This window comes from Syngnathus scovelli, chromosome 9, assembly GCF_024217435.2.
Source record: "Syngnathus scovelli strain Florida chromosome 9, RoL_Ssco_1.2, whole genome shotgun sequence".
NCBI lineage: Eukaryota > Metazoa > Chordata > Actinopteri > Syngnathiformes > Syngnathidae > Syngnathus > Syngnathus scovelli.
Window position 1 is genome coordinate 4,019,590 of NC_090855.1, and position 20,350 is coordinate 4,039,939.

General features: G+C 40.4%; 2 protein-coding genes and 1 long non-coding RNA gene across 5 annotated transcripts; 2 read left to right on the forward strand and 1 right to left on the reverse strand.

Annotated features, from left to right (window-relative positions):
- The first annotated feature begins 7,242 nt into the window (after positions 1-7,242).
- cbx3b (chromobox homolog 3b) lies at positions 7,243-10,171 on the forward strand. The gene is made up of 4 exons (XM_049731908.2): positions 7,243-7,382; positions 7,742-7,886; positions 8,200-8,333; positions 8,603-10,171. Exons 1-4 carry the CDS (start codon positions 7,243-7,245, stop codon positions 8,721-8,723), a joined length of 540 nt encoding a protein of 179 aa, XP_049587865.1. The 3' UTR covers positions 8,724-10,171.
- A 305-nt stretch (positions 10,172-10,476) lies between these two features.
- Positions 10,477-13,633, forward strand: LOC125975892 (sorting nexin-10B). Of its 3 annotated transcripts, none has more exons than XM_049731906.2 (6): positions 10,477-10,634; positions 10,786-10,921; positions 11,004-11,104; positions 11,196-11,297; positions 11,544-11,753; positions 12,385-13,633. In XM_049731906.2, the coding sequence occupies exons 2-6, from the start codon at positions 10,829-10,831 to the stop codon at positions 12,503-12,505; spliced, it is 627 nt and encodes a 208-aa protein (XP_049587863.1). In that variant the 5' UTR covers positions 10,477-10,634; positions 10,786-10,828; the 3' UTR covers positions 12,506-13,633. The 3 variants fall into 3 exon arrangements, with proteins under 3 accessions (XP_049587863.1, XP_049587864.1, XP_049587862.1); XM_049731907.2 differs by having other exon boundaries at positions 10,494-10,634; positions 10,823-10,921; XM_049731905.2 differs by having other exon boundaries at positions 10,503-10,634; positions 10,809-10,921.
- Positions 13,634-16,368: 2,735 nt separating this feature from the next.
- On the reverse strand, positions 16,369-17,392 carry LOC137840582 (uncharacterized). The gene is made up of 2 exons (XR_011087329.1): positions 17,307-17,392; positions 16,369-17,211 (listed from the first exon to the last, which is right to left on the reverse strand). It is a non-coding gene; the product is annotated as an uncharacterized lncRNA (long non-coding RNA).
- Between the last annotated feature and the right edge of the window lie 2,958 nt (positions 17,393-20,350).

Genomic DNA, 20,350 nt, shown 5'->3' on the forward strand with positions numbered 1-20,350 from the left:
TATTTTAAATCTTGTCTTTAACATGCAAGCACTCACAGCGGACAACGAGGCACATTAGGAAAAATGCATTTTAGCGGACTACATAATTCTCATTCTTAGCACATGTTTTTGGCAATTATTTTCAAATTTTCAAATCTCTGAATTTACTTTAAAAACATGTTGTCATTTTCATCTGGAATTTTAGAAAATGACAAAAATTGGATGGAAATTAAGATAAAACTTATTTTAAATCATACATTTTATAGGAGATTGCAAAAATAACAAGTCATATAAAAATGGAAAAAAAAAACCTGGGACGTGATGTCATAATGCAAAGTAAACCTTTCACGGTTACGTAAGGAAACAATTTCAAAGAGGGCATATACAGTAAGATTCTTCACATATTCATCCAGTCTCTTTCTTCATCTGTGGGCAATGTTTGATGTTCTGACTGAATAAGGCATGGAGGTGAGGCTAGCATAGCAACAACCAGTGCACTTTAAAGCACATGCAGCTCCCTGCACCCAGCCAGCCAGCCAGCCAGCCAGCCTGAGCGGAGCCTTAATCTATAATTTAACACGGATTGACTGTCTTCTACACGGGGTCGATCATCACCAGGGAGAGAGAGAAAGACTTCCGACCTCATTTTCGATATTCTGGGCCAGAGATTTCTCTCTCTCCATCTCGCCCCCGCCCCCATCGCTTTGGTCCCTTGCTCAAAACATACACACGCCTATTCAGGCGAAGTCATCATCATTGCGTCACATGACTTTTTGCTTCCTGTGTAAAGCTGAATAATCTGCAGGTTATGTACGTAAATCAAATTGGACTGAAATCACAATTTACCGCCTATTAGGGCAAATATCCTGTATCTATTATTAAACACCAGGGCCTTACAATAGTAATTGTGTGATGTGGACTTGAAATATTAATACATACTCTCAATTGTTAAGGCAGTAATAGTTTTCCTTGGCTCATTTAATGATTACATTAATGAATAATGAGCCTCATAATTAATTGATCATATCTATATGTCGACACACTTAAAACAACAACAGTCAGGTTTGAATTTAAGACTGTTAAGGAAGATAAAAGTAAAAAGTAAAGTAAGTTAGATATTCATTAGGAAAATTGTCTTGGTATTATTGGTTTATCACACTAAATAATTGATTAATTGATTAAAAAAGAATAGTAAAGCAAGAAAAAAACAGAATAAACTATTTTGGATTTACATTTTATTTTTATTTAATTTATTCTTGAATAATAAATAAAATAATAACTTGCATATTTATCAAACTACTGTATTTTCTTAACATATACGTATCTTACAGTGCATATTTAAAATACCAAAATATTCATCAAGTTTATGTAAATATTATTTAAAATAAATGTGCAGTACTACATTTTCTTTTCTTTTCTTTTCTTTTCTTTTCTTTTCTTTTCTTTTCTTTTCTTTTCTTTTCTTTTCTCCAAACTGTGCATAATGCAACAATGGCTGAAATAGTACTTTTTTTTAGGGGTTACAAAAATTAAAATGTCTAAGAACCACTGGTCCAAAAGATCTGCACGGGACTAGATTTTCTATTCTGGTGCCAACTTCCACCAGACTTGGCGGTCGCGTTCAAACAAGTCTTTGAAGCATCACTGCTCGCTTTGCTTCCGAGATCAGGTCACCAGATAACCTGTTTGAATGTCCACAACAGATGCTCGTGTCTCATTTACCCTGACAAGAAAATCCAGATTGAAGACCAAGTTTGACCTTTGATCCCACCTCGTCGCCGCGAGGCCTGCTCACTCAAAACCGTCGAAGGCTCGAGCAATCTAAAAAAGAAACTAGTGGACTGCGGACTTACTTAGATTGTCTTGTACTGACTCCTGCAATGCCGCGGGCTGTTTTCCAAAACCTTCCACTGTTGCCATGAAGCAAAGAGCCGGTCGAGACGGCTGCGTGTTTTGCGCTTTTGCTATCATGCCTGCGCATCTATCACAATCAAAGTCTCTTCAGTGTTTTGACATGAAGATGAATAATTGATTCATGCATACTCACTCCAGAGTCCCGCGGCGCTGCAGTTTGCGAAGCGCTGCTGACAGTGAGAACTTAACTGTTGCAGCAGCTTGTTGATATTTGTCATGTCATTATATGCAAATATTATTTAAAAGACAGATATTTGTATGGTTGACACCCATTTATCTACTATAGCTATGTAGCTATCTAGCTAGCTAGTTATCTTATAGCTATCTAGCTAGCTAGGGTAGCTATTGAGCTATATAGCTAGGTAGCTAGTTAGCGAGGTATTTTTTTACAACACGTCAAAACGAACATATTACATAAGTTTTAAAGGAGAATTTGACTGCAAAGGGAAATTACAGTATATGAAGAGAAAGGTTGTGTCAAAACTGTCAGGGCGCTTGTGTTATATGTAACTTGGCAGGTTGGCAGACTTCAGAAGGAACAGACAACAAACGGTAAAGCTAAGGTCATAGAGAAGGTCAGTCTGTGTGCGTGCGTGCCTTGCGGCAACACACCAACGCAGGAAACCTATGTGCCATTCACCCAAAAATGATTTATTAAAAATATATTTTTGTCCATCTATGTATTTGTGACAAGCAAAATAATCAATTGGTCTTCCGAGTTCCACAATAAGTACATTTTTGTGAGTAATATGAGACAAGATCATAATTATTTTGTTGAATTTAACATTTTTTTGGGTGATTTTCTTTGCTCCTACATGCTTTAAGATTTTTGCCATGTAAAATAAGTGCTTTGACGCAATAAAAAACTGGCACACTATAATGTCCCTGAAAATTAGTATGCTACACAAGTACCATGTATGTCTACTGCCTTTTTTAATTATTTTTATTATATTGAAATTTTAATGTGCCTGCCAAAAGTATTGGGACACCCCAAAAAACACATCTATTGATTTGAATAGATTGGAAGAACAAATGTGCATTTCAAGCACAGCAAAGAAGTCTGACCTTTTTTCAAACAGATGGAAGCCACCACACACTTATAAGTAAACAAGACGGCTTGTTGATACACCCGCAGTGATGAATATAGCCCTCAATAAATGATGTTCTTTGCGTCATATTTATGAGAACGTGCACCCAGGCTCTTATTCAACAAGGTTGGAAGACTAATGTTATACGTCTCGGCCAAAGTACATTTCCAAGCGACACTGTAAGTGCCACCTTTCAGAATGTTTAAATGTACATGTTCTGCGACACAACATGAATCATTGCTCAGCACTGTAATGCTGTGACAGTGCTAAAAGGCAGTCCAAACGTTTGTTTGCACGTGGACTCTATCATTCCTATCATTCCATTCCAGGTAGCCTTCAACACCTGAATTTTTCTTACAAGGTTTTTCGATCAAAAAAACAAGAAAGAATTCAGTCAGGGTGACAGTTGAAGTGATTCAATACTGGCTATTCATTCGAAAATGCATAAAAATAATAATAATAATAAATAAATAGATCAATAAATAAATAAAAATTACATCAATTCAAACTATATACTTGATGAATTGAATTAGCAGTAGTTTTTAAATCCATCTAAAGATTTAACTTTTCAACAGCTCTATCTATCTTCAAAGCAAAATGGGGCCTGCGTTGGGGAGTGTTGAATCATCTGCATCAACCGCTCATCCATAACAAGCACTTACATTTCCTCGCCTCTTGTTTACTAGTGCCGAAGAAGCCGGAGCCCCGCTGTCTCTGCCTTAACGAGGCAAATGTAAACTGACCCGTGCTCGCCACTTCATATCCTGACTAGTAAGAGCCTGTTTCCTGTACGGCAACATTAACCGGAGGGACCACTAAAAGTTTCCTTCCCTCACTAAAGTAACACACTCCAGTCCAGGAATGGATTTTAATTGCACATGGCGATGATGTAAATCACCTTTGTGTTCACTCGGGCACAAAGCAAGTCTGGTTTTTATGGAAGGTGAATGGAGAAAAAGCCACAATTCAGATTTTCTTAATTAAATTTCTATTTGAATACCATGTTTGCATTATATAAAGATTGATCAGATATGCTGTGATTAACCATTTGAGTCAATCAGTTCATGTCTTTGGTGTTTTTCTTTTGCATCTTACTGCATTTAAAATGGTTGAAAAGGTCTCTACTAAATTCATGTAATCTCGATTGTGAAAAGAATCAATTGAAGCCACACAACAGTCAGAATTCAAGTACGACACGCACAAAAAAAATGCTCCATAGAAAAGAAAACATTTCACTTTCAGCTATTCAAGCGTCACTCCTGTGCCTGTGTTGACTTTCAAGGTCAATCCCTTGCAAAGTTTTGCAGAATTTTTTTTTTTTTTTTTTGCTCTTTTGATGGAAATGAAAAGCTGGTTATGGTGTTCTGCCTACGCTAAAAACGTGTCCTTCAAGTGGCGTTCAGGGCCTCGCTGAGGTGCAAAGCTTTGACGAACAAAGAAGGTAAATGTAGAAATGTGCGGGAAAGCTTTAGTGTGGCTCTGTGTGCCGAGGAGCAGTTAACTTGAACGAGCAGAACAGGGGAAATTAAAAAAATAAAAAGACTTGGACCTCTGGTCACTCATAGTGGATCGGGATCAATCTTTTCTCTCAGGGTTACATTCACAAAGGGCTCAGGCAATGTGCCTGGCTTGGGTGTGTGTAGGAAGGCTGATTTAGGAAGGAACGTGATAATTCTTTTTACTGTGTAAACTGGAGCGTGTCATTTCATTAACAACCTTATTTCATTTTTATTGCTCTGGGCAGTGCTGGCTTCATTCCATTTGGCTTTTGACAAAAAGTGCCTCGATGCATGTCATTATTGAATGAGGACGGCCGCAAATGAAATGGAATATACGCGGACCGGCCGCGACATTATGACCATTTGCGTATTTGACTCGATCGTGTAACTAAGGCAAGCAAAATATTACATTGAACTGTTGCACGCTACTGCAAACTATGCCTGGAAAAAAAAGTTCATATTCTCAAAGTTATCAAACTGTAGTTTGGCCAAGAGAATGCAAAAGCAAGTCACACAGTAGCAGAGATATAAATTCAAATCGGCACTTTTCATTGATGCCATTCCTAAACCTGAGGTGACAGCGCAAGCCTGTCGTTGGTGTGTTACTAGGGCAACTGGAGCTCAAATCTCAGAAAAGCCAATCGAAAGGGTCATGCCGTAGATAAGCAACACCACGGGAAGAAAAAAAAAAAAAACATCTCTATGCAGCGATCCACATGTACCCGCATTGTCGCTACTGTGGCAAGAGAAATCATATGCAGGTAGCCTCATTAAATAAAAAATGAGATGGTGATAACCGCTGGCAACTTATAGTAAATAAATCTTTGGACCACTTTCCCTGCACTCAATTGCTTGTGTCATCAGTTTTTTTTCGAGGTTGGGAACAACAATGGCATGGTGTGAGTAATTGATCATAGAAGAAATTGTACTGTACCACTTTTCAGGAGAGAATGATTTCGGATAATGACATCGACGCCTCACTGAGAACTGAACTGGACCCGTAGTGCAGCAGATACTAATGGATTCACATGGAGGCTCGGTCCTTGGAGACTAGGATCCATAAAGAGAGAGCGAGAGAGAATACTCATACATTAATCTCCTATGCAGGCTTCTGTCATGAAAACACTTTTAATCACATCCCAAGTGGCTTCTCTGGTGGCTTCTTACTTAACATTTTTCATAAAGGTGACCGATCACAACATTCTTATGACATTTCGCTTGGTTCACCAACTCAAATGAGATACAATATAAGACCTCCATAAAACATTTTGCATTGTTTATTTTACAAACATAAAGGGGTGGTGATAGCTTATATTTGAAGGGCTATGGAAATGCTATAAATTGGAATTCTCACTGAGTTATTGGAACAAATCAGAGATAATGTGAATATTTTGTTTTCATTGACACTTATCATTTGGAAGCAGTTTGCACGAGAGTAGAAATCAACCACATAACACTGACAGCCATATCTAATATCTACCACATTATGCATTGAATATAATTTTGTTTTAAAACTAAATCAAATATATACATTAGTTGGTATGGCATAGTAATATGCTACTAGTGAAGAAAAACTATGCACCTGTCTGTAGATGACAACTGTCTGCGATTCCACGCTGGAAAATACGTATACAGTGAGACATTGCCCTCTATCGGCAGTTTCTGAAATTGCTTGTAAAAAAATTCAAAACATGCAGGGGAAAACGTGCTTCTGTATAGCCAATCAAAAGCTTTGTGCTTCCCTATTGGACAGTAACATAGGCTGTCAATCAAACGCCTGGGGGCGCTCTCTCTCCGGTCAACTCATTGATGTTTAGGGGGTTGATGAGTGAACATAGCTCCGTAAAAAGCTAGCGTTAACAATATATTATTTAACTAAAAATATATCAATGCTATAATATAGAAAATATTTTTAAAAATATCGAAAAACACCAGAGGATGTCACTCAACTTGTCATACCCAGGTGACACCCATGGGTGGCGGAGCTGCTTCCGTGCCAGCGACCCACGAGGACGCGGACGAGACGGACTGACATGTGATTGGTCGACGACGTGCGCGCTCCCGTCGTCTCCTCCCGGTTTTCCTGGCATGACCTTTTCCCTTGGCAACCACTTCCTTCCTCCGAGCATCCAACGGCCATCTTTAATCGCAACTCGCCCATCGAAAAGTTATTTTCTCGCATGTAAACACGGTCGAAGCGGATCGTTTGTCAGCACCGAGGACGAGGAGTGCGGGTTACTTCTCCCCGGACACCAGCCCCTCCCCTGAAGCAAAAAGAAGGACGGAAGCGGGGCTGTCGCGTTCACAATAACGTACGTGTGTTTTCCCCCACGCGGCGTGAATGAGCCGAACCGGTCCCACGTACACTTCTAGGCTAGCCCGTCGTCCTGTCCTGTAAACTAAAATGTGTGGACGAGTAGCGTGTTTGTTTGGTAGTGTGTTGTCTTCCGGGTAGAATCCAGCAGGTGGAGCTATGTAAACATACGTCATGGGTTCTTGTGTGAATGATACACCATGCGCGCGCACGCAATAACAATTTCGGTCAAATTTACTTTTGGAATTATGACAAAAATCTGTGCACTGTGCTCGTTTTTATGAGTAGCTGACTATGTGTGACTCATTTTGCATTTATTCAAATTTGAATAGCAGGTAAACAGTAATGACGATTAAAAAGTTCCACATCACAACACATGAGGTTGCAAAGCAAAAAATGAAGTTTGAACTCACGTTTTGTAATCATTGTATGTCTTGTTGCAGGAAGGATGAGGAAGAAGCAGACGGCCAAGCAGAGGAAGACGGAGGATTCTTCTGAGGTGCAGCAATTTGTGGTTGAGAGGATTACTCGCCGTAGGATCGTCAATGGAAGAGTGGAGTACTTCCTAAAGTGGAAAGGCTTCACGGAGTAAGTATCGTTTTTCCTCAGTGAACAAATTATATTATTCGCACAACTCACTTTTGATGGCTTTTTCACAAAATCTAACAATTTGTCTGTGTAGCCACTAAAATCCCATCACTGTCAAATTCACTGATGTGCTTTTGCTTAAATATTAATTAACCTTGTTGCAGTGTTGCAAATATAGCTACACGTGCTTCCCTTGTACCATGTCACTTCCTCATCCTCTATAGAAAAAAAAGCACGGCCCGGCTTTCCGTTCCAGCAATAAGTGGTACAGAAAATGCATTAATTTCCAATCCACGTGATTTAATTAGAATTTCTATGGTAAGGTCACTCATCCCTCTTTTTATTCATTCTGGTTCCAGTGCAGAAAACACGTGGGAGCCTGAAGACAACCTAGACTGTCCTGAGCTGATTGAGGAGTATCTGAGGAATAGTTTCTCGCACCAGAATGAGGAAGAAGAGCAGGAGTTTGTTCCAAAAGAAGAAATGATGGATGAGACAGAAATTGTGAGTCCATTGTCTAGAAGTGGTCATGTTTCCAACTCCTTACAAAAAAGAAAACACCGAAATGTGATTAAGGTAGACCAGTGACAGTTTGTTGGAATTTTCCTGGAATTGTGTTTGTATGATTATTTCTAAGAATGTTTTTTTCATTTAACAACTTTTTTGTTATTGCAAAGTAGTCAGCAGACTTGAGTTAGAGGCATACACACTATATTGTCTTTGTAAAAAAGAAAGTTAGCCGCTTTGTTCTTGTTTTTAGAATATTTTTTTTTTATGAGAACTTAAAACCGCATTCAACTCATTTCACCTTTTGTAGTCCCCACCACAGATGCACACTCAGCCCTGCGGTGATGATCCAGACACGCTCGCAGATCTGAGCGCTTACCCCGAGCTTGAATGCATCATTGGCTCCACGGACAGACGAGGAGAGCTCGTGTTTTTAGTCAAATGGTAAATTCACTTCCTTTTTTTAATTGCCGTTTTCACAATGAGTAATTGGAGATTCTGTGTTGGTTGAATGACTGGAAGGGTGCAACCGCGAAACTGAATTCAGGGAAGTGATGCATTAAGTTGGGCCTTAATTTGCCCCTCCCTTTGCTAATATGAAAAAAAGTACACAACTATTAAATTATCCATAATAAAATGAGCTCTTCTGGGATTTGCAGTAATTCATTTGATATAAAATTTAGAATTTTTTTTTTTTTTACTCGCGGCCACAGGAAGAACTCTGGCGACGTGGCCCTGCTGCCAGCCCACGAGGCGAGCGCCAGGTGCCCTCAGGCGGTCATCGACTTCTACGAGCAGAAGCTGACGTGGCACTGCGGAGACGACGAACAGTGACGTGCGCCGTCGCGGGTCGAGGTGAACCTACGCTGTGATGTTGTGAAGTTTCCTTTTACCTCTCTTGAGCGGCGTCGCTCAGCTGACCTCAAGCATATAACGGACGCTAAGCGCTGCCGTTTTTGCAGATAATTAGCCTTTAGCCTCTTTTCGTGTTATCATGTAGCACACCCTATCACTGTGGACTGTCGGTATTATTTTTGAAGGTAGTCGATTAATGCTTCTGCTAATTTTTTTTTTTTCCTCCAGTGTGTGTTGTAGCACATTTTCGCATTAGGCAGTGAACTGACGTCTCACAATTAAACTTAGTCAGTGGAGCAAGAAGAAATTGTCTTATTACTGAAATGGTCGCTGCAATGTAAACTTAACACCTGTGATATGAAGCGCAAATCATCTTGTTTGAATATTTAAAGCAAAAGTAGTTTAGGAACAATGACAAATGTGCTGTACTGGATTAAAAATAAGTTTATGCCACTGTAATATACTCAAGTTACCACTGTACTATTTGACTAGCAGATGCTCAAAAGAAAAATGGGAAGGAGGCTTGTCTGTGAGTTCCGTTTTTCAACTTAATAAAACACTGGCATTGAAATGGAATAAATCATTTTGACCATAGATAAGCAAAGGAATTGAATTATATTTGAATCTTTGTCAATGAATAGAATGTAGTTAAGTACCAAGTATTGGTATTAAAATGTCATCGGTCATGCGTGAGCGCTTTTTTTTTTTTGGCTTCAAAAATGTTGAATGGAACAACAGCAAATTATTTTCACATTTGTGTCCCTGTTGCCACACTTTTTGGGTCATGTTTTTATTTATTTTAATGGAAGTGTGTTGTGTTTATGTGAAAGCTAGTTCCATTACTGTGTGGCTGTTTTTCAAAGTTCCTAAAGCTTTTAAATAAATGGAGTAGAGGCTTTACTGATTAAAACCACTGGGGGGGGCAAGGGTTAAGTGCAAAGTACTTCCTAAATGTACTTTGTTACTTATTTTTTTTCTTTTCTGGTTGTATCCTGCTACTAAGTGTATTTTGTGGCTGATGTTTTATTCAAAATTGTTGCCCAGCTTATCTCAAATTAGCTGCTTTGTACCAAATATTTTATTCCCTTTTTTTTTCTTAAGAGATTTTGTTCACTTAAACCGGTGCTGTTCACCACAGAGCAAAAAAAGCAAAACAAAAAAAAAGTCGCCTTACTGCCCTTAAAGAGTTGTACACAGATTTTTTTGCATACAATCTCCCAAAAAGTTCAACGTAGCACTTTAGATGTCATCGGTCATTTCCTCTTCACGTGCGAGGGACATATCCTGTTCTAGCACACTCGACCTAACCTTACACCTCCTAACAAAACACACCGACTCAACTACTGAGCGGCTCTTACCGCACGTGTGTGTAGAGATTGTAGATGTGTGACGCGGCAACAAATAAAAGATTCCTTGTGTGACCTTTACTCGGGGCCATTTGTATTCTTTTCCTCGCGCTTGCAACCGCAAAAATCTTGACAGTTTTTCAGTAGCAAATTTACACAGTAATATTTTAGCACCATGTGGTGCTGGGGGCAAAGTTTTTTCAGGGTTTGTCTTGGGACTTTTGGGGGGGGTTCCTGAAAAGTGATGATTTTAGAGGGATCAGGATTTGGCTCAATGTCAGCGTCAAGACAATGCAAATGCTTGTGTTGGAGGCTTGTTTTGCTACAGCGGCACTAGAGGGCCAAATGGGAGGAGCCAATGAAAGTCTTGTGACTAACTATCCAGTATTTTGAAACCTTTGGCCTTTTTTTTTTTCCCAAACAGTAAAGCTGAGAATAAAACCCTCCAGCTCACAGCTATTCACAATCACATTCTTCTGAAACACAAACACGTTGCGACATGTCGACCTGCCGGAGAAGGAACTGACCTTCCCGATGAACTCAGGTAGGCCTAATAATTAAATCTCTTTCATTTTTACTTATCTGTTTTACTTGGCATTATAGTTGTCTTTTTGAAGCTGAGCAATCACAAACATTTGTATGGTTTTTCCCAACGTGTCATGCAATTTCCTCTATTTGCTATTTATTTAAAACAGCTTCCCTTTTCCCTCACGGCCAGTACTCCTGTTTCAGTCCTCCATGCAGCAGGTGATAAGCGTGTGGGTTCGAGACCCACGTATCCAAAAGAATGACTTTTGGCATGCATACATGGACTATGAAATTTGCTTACATGTAAGTAAAGCAGCTTTTTTTTTCTTTTTAAATCAACCACAAAATATTTCCTGTCAATGATCGACTTCTTTACGCCTTTTAGACAGACAGCGTGTTCTTCACCAAGAAGATGTCGTGCGTGCGAAGGAGGTTTAGTGAATTCGTGTGGCTCCGACAAAGGCTGCAAGCAAACTCCATGCTGATGTGAGCGGAAATGATTCAACACTGTCACATGGCTTCCGACGTTGTCTGAACTCAGTTAAAGGGTCTTTTTTTTTTCAATTGTCCTTGTCAGGGCACAACTACCGCAGCTGCCCCCAAAGAACCCTTTCTTCAGCCTGAATAACGCCCAGCAGATCTCTGAACGCATGGCTGGCCTTCAGAGATTCTTAGAACAGTAAGCATTATCATATAAATAAATGTCTTTTTTTTTAATGCTCTTTTTTCAATTGTATTAGGATATTGCGAGTAAAATGAGGCCGAGTTATCTCAAGTTTGTTTTCAGTCAAATAGAACAGGTTGAAACTGGAAACTCACTCAAAACTGCAATTTAAATAAATGACTCGGTCGTTTCGTTTTTTTCATCACGCTCTTATTAAACGGTCAATGGCCAGTACTAAAATGTTATTATCCCATCATTTAGGATCCTCCTGAGTCCTCAGCTGCTGTCCGACAGCTGCCTGCACCTTTTTCTGCAGTCGCAGCTCAGCGTGGCCAAAATGGAGGCCTGCGCCGAAGGAAGGACCCGATACTCGGTAGCCCAGGCGGTGCAGTGCTGCAGCATCAGGAGGTTTCTATCCCAAGAGGACTTGCAGAAGGACTCAAACGTGTCCGGTGACTCTGATTCAGACAGGTATGACATTTTGTACCCTCCTGAAGTTTCAAATCAATTTTGGTAGATCTTTTTTTTTTTTTTTTTTAATATTTGTGGATCGGTTTTTACTCTTTTTGCAGTGTTCAGAGATAGCCTAGCCCTATTGTCAATAGCGAAACTGTTCTACTTAAACTCCTCCTCTCACTAACATAATTCCTTGGCCACAATATTTTTATATTTGGCCTGAACTAAAAAACATGGTTGATTTTTTTGTGTGCATAATGACAGTTATTTTAGGGCTGTTATTGCACTACTTTCCGTTTCCCCCACGCTGCCCTGATGTTGGAATTAACAAGTTTATCTATCTGGCAAAATGATATCCCTAACCCTGACATCTGCTGGCCAGACGCGGAACTGCAACACTTTATACAGACGCAGATGCATGGTGCTACCCCTTGTCTGCACTTCTGATTAAATTGAGTCTTGCTCGGCACAACCCTTTACATTAAAAGCTGTATATTTTTAAATATTTTTTATATTCTGTTTATATATTTTTTTAACTTCTGCTAACCAATCAAAAAATACTGTAGCACCAACCCAAAACAATACATCTCACCATGTCTATCATCAACGAAACAAAATTAAATGTCGTCTCCCTTTGTGTTTCAAGCTCCGAGTGCAGAAATTCAGAGTGCCAGTTTAAAGAAGATTCGGAGTTAAAGCAGACCGCATCTGATCACGTAGGATCCGATCAAGAGCACAGCATCTGCTCGTCTCCAGATTCTACATGACATCATCGCTCAGGGAAATACTGAGAGTCAAAGAACAACGTTAACTGTTACTTTGTGAACTTTTCCCCTACTCTTCCCTCTCGTTTTGCTGATGCTGATCTAAGTAAAAGGTACTCAGTCCTCATTTGAACTGTTTACATGTATGCTTGCCCCAAAAAAGGTACCAGAAGGTGGCAGTGTTGTAACATCCATCTCTTTTAAGCACATCTCCTGAATGTGCAGCATGTTGTCTATATTTACTTCATAAACAAATGTATCACATATCAGTTATTCGGTAGCCTGACTTCCAGATATGTAAAGACGCATCTCACAGTGACTGCTTTTATTAATAAGGTGTGACCCGAGCAGAGTTAAGACTTGTCAGGTGGGACCGTGGGAGGGACTGGCGGGAAGGCGGGTGGGCACTGCTCCCTGCAGAGTAGTGACATGAGTTACACTGTCTTGATTGCATTTGCATAAGTCTCCCCCCCCCCCCAATCACTCCACTTGCATTATATGCTTCTACATGTAGAGTTACTGTATGCAGTGTGTGCTCATGCAGAGGTAATTAACACTAAACAGGATGAGGCGAGTGTGACATACAGTATCTGCACAGCTAATTAGATAAGATCGGCTCTCATTACAGATTCCGAGCAGGAGCAGGCACGAAAAAAACGTAAGTAATTGAAAGGACGGGGGTAGGGGATGGGTGGGGGTCATCACCTTAGAACACGGCTGATGGGTGAGGAGCCCTCAAATTGAAATTGGCCCAATGATGTGTAGACGGACAGTCTGCTCATGCACGTCCGCTTATGATAATGTTTTCAACAGCATATATTTAAAATCATGTTTTTGTATTTTGATGTGACCCCATGCTTTAAAATGAATTATCCTGTAGATGTCATAAGGATTATTCATATCAAATATGATGTTGTAATTTAATATGTACATAGGTTTGATATATTCATCAAATCAAATAATCCTTTGAGTCACTGTAGCTGTTTCCAGGTGACAAATGAAAGTATAATTCAGTTGTATTTTTTTCTCTTGGAGCTGGTAGTACTTGAAAAATTATTTTATAACATAATTTTGCATGAACAAGTTCACAGGTTGCCAAATTGTTCAATAAAAGCCATGTTTGTCCCCTAATGATTTTATTGCATTTAGCATTTTTATCTAAACAAATGATTTGTTTTGTTTGAAATATTAACTACAGCATATTTGTGAGATAACGTACAAGCTTTGTTGTCAACATTCCATCCAACCATCTATTTTCTATACCGTCTATTCAGCCCAATGTCACATGTGAGTTGCACCCTGGACTGGTCACAAAGTCAACAATTCCGTCTTACATTCACACCATCAGCGCGTGTTAACTGAAGCCACTCGCCTGCAACGGTCCTATTGGACCTATTCAACATTCATATTGTCCAAACATAATAAAATATTTGTAACAATAAGTGCCTTAGTGGGCACTCAAGGACACAGTAAAACATCAAAACAAATACAAATCAAACATCAATTTTTTGGGGAATGTGCTCCACAGATGATTTTTGAATCTGAACTAGAAAGTATTACATACTGTATTTTTTTTATTTTTCTCTAGAGTACCCTACTAATTTCACAGATTTATTTTTCTGCCAGCCTGCGTAAAACATTAGAAAGAAGAGACTATGACCTGAGGGTGTAAAAAAAAAAAAAAAAAAAAAGCAATCACAGAAAATTGCTGCCTTGTGATTGACTGGCAACCAGTCCAAAGTGTAGTCGGCCTATCGCCTGAAGTCAGCCGGGATAGGCTGCGGCTCGCCGTGACCCTGAGCTGAAAAAGCGCTATAGAAAATAGACGGCTGGATGGATGGATGTGTTATTGCAATGTTTCTGATAGGAACCCCATGACTATAGATTCTTAAAAGATGGGGCAGCTAATGCAAGAGGGGGCTCCATTCCTTTTCATCATATAGCACTTTGTTGCCAGCAATTAAAGATATAATGTTAGGTCAGGTTAAGTAAATCACACAAAGATTACTCCACAGTCCCGGCAATGGCCAATAAATCTGCGCGGCATTAAGAGCTTGTTTCTTTACTTAAAGTCTGAGCGATTAAAACGTTGCCGGTGTCAGTCTGACCTGTCCAGCGGCATCGACCACTTCCTTTAATGGCGTATGACTGCGGCCCCTCGGCTGTTAACCTTGAGCCGAGGTGGCCTAGCCCGCTGCCATGACAACACAGACACCTTTAAACCCAACACATCGATCTGCTAACAGCTCCTTGCTTCATGTTGCGTGACCTCCAAGAGGTCAAAGGGAATTAAAAAAAAAAAAATGGGGGGCGGGGGGTGTAATGTTACTGCAGCTGGCTAAGACCACAGTACAACTATTCAAACAGGATATAAAAATCACATTTTTATCACTAGAGCAAATACGTGAGGAGAGCAAACTGTAATTAACATGCTCATGGTTTGACAACAACGGCGGATGGAACCTTTGGGGGGGGACGTCCATCTGCCTCCGAGAGACCCGTATCGTCTCTCAGGCTGGCGACTCAAATCTCAAGTTTGCGATTTCACGCCCGTCTCACCCTTATCACCGTCACCGGCCCGGCCAAAAATCCATTTTATGCGCGGGAAGTGTGTTCAAACTCCGACGTAACATTCTCCGGTGTGCTCCCCAAGTATTGAGGGAGATTCGCTCCAGTGGAGGCAAATTACAGATAAATCAGTGGCTGCTCATGCATTTTAAGTGCCACATTATACACAATCCATTAGTAGCCATAGAAGTTAAGCATGACTTGCGATATTAAATCTCCGTGACCGAGACTATGTGGAAACAGTCGATATGTGCCAATAGATAGGAGATGAGAGCAAAGGAATGACGCAGGGATGAGACGCTTGCAGTCCAAATGATAATGGGCCGGGCAGGCGAGACTGATGTGTCGCTTTTGTTATACAGCCGCGCAATCTCATTCAAAGTGGGAGCAAGCTAAATGGTGTGGAAGTCTAGGATTAATTAAATTGTTAATTATACTCCACTCGCTTCGCAATATTTTTTCACGCTATCTCGCTTTTCATGCCAAAACTGACCTTTGACTTGCAGCCGGCCGCAAAAATCGGCATGACGGGGCAGCCGAGATGAGTTAACGGTCCTTGCGAGTCAGCTACTGCTGGCGGCTTTGTGTGTGACTGCAAAAGAATTCAAGAAATTAAAACTGAGTACTAAAAGTTCAGCAAAACACAGTGGTGCCTCGAGATACGAGTGACCCAACTTTCTAGTTTTTCCGCGTATGCATTTAAGCTAGCAATTAACGTAGTTTGTCATATTCCGATCATTTAAAAACAAAAAGTAGTTTCAAGCTGTTTACCACACCAAGTTAAGCTTATTATTAAACGTAAGATAAAACATAAACTCCGCCAAGTGCTGTTTAAATGGCGCTGGTGCATGAATGTCGCAATTACACGGAATTACACGTTGCTTCCTTCAACACACTAGCCTGAGGGTAAACTGAGATCTTACAATAGCTTCACCGTTCGCCGAAGTCTGGTGCTAGATAAAATAAGACCCATCGTCTTCAGAAGGGGGCGGGGGGGATGATGGATGAGAAGAACCTTGCATTGAGACGGCACCTCTGCACTCACAGTTGCTATTTATTTATACTTTCCGAAATGTTCATTGTGAAATATGGAGTAGCACGTGAATGCTGACAGATGCTGCCACTGAACGTGGACAGCAAAGAAAGAATTTAGGATGACAGTGCTTATTTATGCATCACTGCGGAGCATCTGGCAGTACGCTTGGACAGCCTACTTGGTAAGATACTAATAAAAAAATAATCTGAAAAACATGTTATATAGTAAAAAAATTATTCGAGTTTCTGATTATACTGTACTTTTTTTTCCCCACAAAAATCTTGATTTATTGCAGCTTTCTGGTGTGTGGCTTTGCCACCAGGTGGCAGTATAATACAGTCATGAAGACCAACGAAGAAGAGTTCTTAGTCGTTCTTTGCAGAGGATAAAGAAAATATGCCTCCAAGTATTCTTTTACATTAATTGAATATCTTAAAGCTAGCAAAATCTTCCAAGCACGTTACATTAAATTGACTTCAACACACAACATACTGTGTCCAAAATAGTGATCAGCTCCAGCACACCCAAATCCAATCTTCAACCCAATCTTCTGGGTAAAAATAATTCACCCAACCTCAGGTAAAAATAACCCAATCTGCTCAAAACCCACAACCACCAAGAGAGTGAGTAAGAAAAACAACCTAGTATTTTTCAGTATGATTAAGCCACACATTGTTCCCCAGAAAAAAAAAATGGGCAGAAGATTAAGAAGTGCACAAGAGCACGACACAAATGCCCATCTCACGGCATTCAAGTAATAAAAGGCTGCGGCGAGCCCAAACAGCACTTGAAACATGAGCATTGTAAAATAGCATCAGTGCCTGTGACGGCTTCTACTCATCCTTATTTGTGTCTTGACACTGGGGAACATCCCCTCCGCTGTGAATAACACCCCCCTCCCGACTAATGTCTTGTTAGAGATGAGGAACGAGTAGAGGTGGAGCTCTTTCGGTCCGAGCCACTTCAGTAAATGTTGAGACAGCGAGAGGACGAGAGCGGCTGCGGGAAGGCGATGGCGAGAAAGAATGGAGGTGTTAGAGGGCACCGTCTCCGGAGGCCTGGGCGCTTGGCTGCCAGCGTACGTAAATCAGCGGGCAGCTCACGGCTGCAATGAGGTAGAAAATAAAAAAAACATAAAAATGTCCGAGTGAAATAAGAGGCAGGGAGAAATCTTTTATGGCGAGCCTAAATTCTCCTTACTCTGCAGTAGATTCAGCGGCCAGCTCAGCTTGTCTTTTCCAAAAGCAATTCATCATGCCACTGTCTGCACGGCCACAAATTACTCCAATTACCCACCTGCTCTTCATCTACCACACGCATGACCTAATGAGAATCCTAAATTCACAGAATTATCAGTAATGGTGACTTAATAAGGCTGTGTCACATTCCTTGATATACTTGTACAGTATCGTGACAGGCAATGGCAAATAAGTGTGTTTTAGAAAAATGGATTCGCTGCTTGGATGACTTTACTCTGCGCTCAGCACTTGTGGAAAATGGGGTTTTAGTCGTGGCTTGGCTCAGACCTGACTTGGGCCAGTTTTTTTTTCCACTTCAAAATATTAGCACTGCGCAACGCCGCATTTACTCAACAGATCAATCAAACACGCAACAGCAACACACGTGTTAGCTGCGCACTAAATTAGCTCGGGCTAGCTTGGCAGCTTGAATAAATACCACGCCGACACTTAATGAGAGTAATGACGAGCTATTTGCTTTTTTAGTGGCTGGTAAAGCCCTGCTATTCGATCCTTCTTCCTTCCTGGGTATCGCGTCTATATAAAGAAGCTGACATTGAGAGTCGAGTTCACCTAGAATGCGAGGCCACTACAAGAGAGGGAAAAGATGGCAGCGCTTAGCGTACTAGAGACTGGCAGCTGCAGAGTGGAGTTGAGCTGCAACAGTGCCCGGAGGCTTGTAATTACACTTAGAGCATCGGTCGCATCACACTGTAAACTATCCGGCCCGGGGTCGTTACTCAGCTCACTAACTAGTAGAGTAAATCAGAGCTCTGGCCTCATATTAGAGCCCCAGGCAGAGAGTAAACAGAGGCAGAGTATGGAGGCTGGGGCCTAGTAAATAACCAATGGGGAGATGGAGGAAGAGGGGGCGAAGCGTGGGAGATGTTTATAGCAAGTGGACAAACACCTGTCACACCCATCCGACTGATTTATCCTGAGTGACATGGCAGGGGATAGCTCTCGGAGGCGTGACAGCTCAGCAGGGGTAAAGCCACACTGTATGAAATATGGAATCGTGTCAAAGTACAGTGGAAGCTCAAGCTAAATTCATCTAAGATAATCAGTGGAAGACCAGAACAGAACAAAAATGAATGAATAAATTAAAAAAAAACTGCTTTATGGAGTCATAATAGTTATCAATATTTTTCATCCCCAAAAAAATCATGAAGGATATTAACAGTGTCCTTCAAAACAGGCTCAAAACAAGCTGAATTTGTGAGCTACATTTGAAGGAGGCTTCAACTTGTGCAGCCTTTGCGCAGCCTTATTATACAAGCTGCCTTTAAATGCACCCACAGGCCTCTTTAAACCATTTAAAAGCCTCCCCCATTGTTAAAAAGAAATCCGTAGTTACTAGAAGACAAATAAGAACAGCACACCCCGGAAACATGAAAGCAGGTGGGCGCAGTGCTCTAGGTAAGAAACGTTTGTCTTTTATTAAACGTAATCATAAATCATCGAGTTAAAGGCCCATTTGGGAGCAAGGTGGTTGGCGATCAATTTGCATGCCTTACAACTCTGGACACGGTCTGTCAGGACACGCCGGAGCTATTAGCATTCTTCCGTAGCGTGCTTCGACTTCTATTGAACTCTGCGGTGGATTTGGAAGTTTCGAAATAAAGTGGCGGTGCAGAGAGAGAGGAATTGTGATGCAAGAGATTTGCAAAAATAGTGTATTGTGGGGGGGTTTTCCGGAGAAGGGAAGGAAACTATTTAACTGAAATATTGAGGTTGCATCACATTCAAACTCAATTTAACCATTTATAGTGACTCCGATTATTTATTTTTTTTGCTTCTTAGCAAAGAATTTGTGCTAGCACTGTCAGCTATTTCAATTTGTGTCATTTTTCAGTTCAAACCAAAGTTCAACCTTGGGTTCATTGGACAATACAAAATCTCCTAAACACGTGGTACGGTCCGACAATTCCAAAATGTATATTAGGTGCAAACGCAACACTGTACATGTCTGAGGATAGCCACAACAATTACATGCTCTGGTTTTAAAGGTAAAAATATTTATTTTGAAACAACCTAGTCCTCACATTCAGTCATCATCCACCTGATACCTTGATGTGTCAAGTGCCGTGAGTGATGTTAACAGAACCTGACCTCAATTAAAACGGGGCTGCTCTTGAAAACGGTCTATGTGGACTTTTAGGGATGTGGACCAGCAGAGGGGCTTTAATGGAACACTGACAAAAGGCCAGTTGGGGAGGCGATACATTTGCTGTGAAATCCCAGACGATGGCACATAAATAAAGCTTTGGTGCTATTCCCGACAGAAAGTCTCCGTGAAGCCGCATGCTGATCTACTGTATGTCACAACGACCTGGTGAAAGTGTAGAATGTGAACAGCTGACAGCTTGATCAAGATGAAGTCCCAGTCAGTGACCGGTGTAAAGCACGCCTTGAGCCCTATGCAGAAGCCTCGAGGGTTATAAGAGGTCAAGATGCATGGGCATAACATTCCATGAAGCTGAAACGTCTCAAAGCTTACTGGTTTCCATGAACCCTATTCCACAAACATAGCTGACATATTGCAGACTAATAATAATTATTAGGGCTGCAACTAATGATTATTTGTGTAATGGATTAATCAGATTTTATTTCATTTTCTTTCAAAAACAGTTTTTTTGGGGGGCGTTTGGACAATTTTAAATGAAATAGGTATTTAAACGATTAATCGATTATCACAAATTACTATCAATTAATTTGTAATTAGTAGTTGTTGATTATCACTGCACCTCTAATAACAAATAATAATAATAATAATAATAATAATAAACTACTATTATTTTTTCTGAATAAACCTGCTTTAAGTACCTACAAAAACATGTATTATTATTAATTATTATTATTATTATTATTATCATCACCAATTCTCCAAGATCATGGAAAAATATCATTTTAGTTTTACGTTACCTATGTTGTCGTCATCTTTTACAGCGCATTTTGTAATCTCAAAAAAATAAATAAATCTTTCCACTGTAGATGTATGGTCCT

What these genes read in the sequence shown, in the direction of transcription:
- cbx3b (XM_049731908.2), top strand. Translation starts at nt 7,243, where the DNA reads ATGAGGAAGAAGCAGACGGCCAAGCAGAGGAAGACGGAGGATTCTTCT. An exon ending in AAGTGGAAAGGCTTCACGGA is followed by an intron (nt 7,383 to 7,741) that starts GTAAGTATCGTT and finishes TTCTGGTTCCAG; the next exon opens with TGCAGAAAACACGTGGGAGC. An exon ending in TGATGGATGAGACAGAAATT is followed by an intron (nt 7,887 to 8,199) that starts GTGAGTCCATTG and finishes CACCTTTTGTAG; the next exon opens with TCCCCACCACAGATGCACAC.
- LOC125975892 (XM_049731905.2), top strand. An exon ending in CTTCAGAGATTCTTAGAACA is followed by an intron (nt 11,298 to 11,543) that starts GTAAGCATTATC and finishes CCCATCATTTAG; the next exon opens with GATCCTCCTGAGTCCTCAGC. An exon ending in GGTGACTCTGATTCAGACAG is followed by an intron (nt 11,754 to 12,384) that starts GTATGACATTTT and finishes TTGTGTTTCAAG; the next exon opens with CTCCGAGTGCAGAAATTCAG.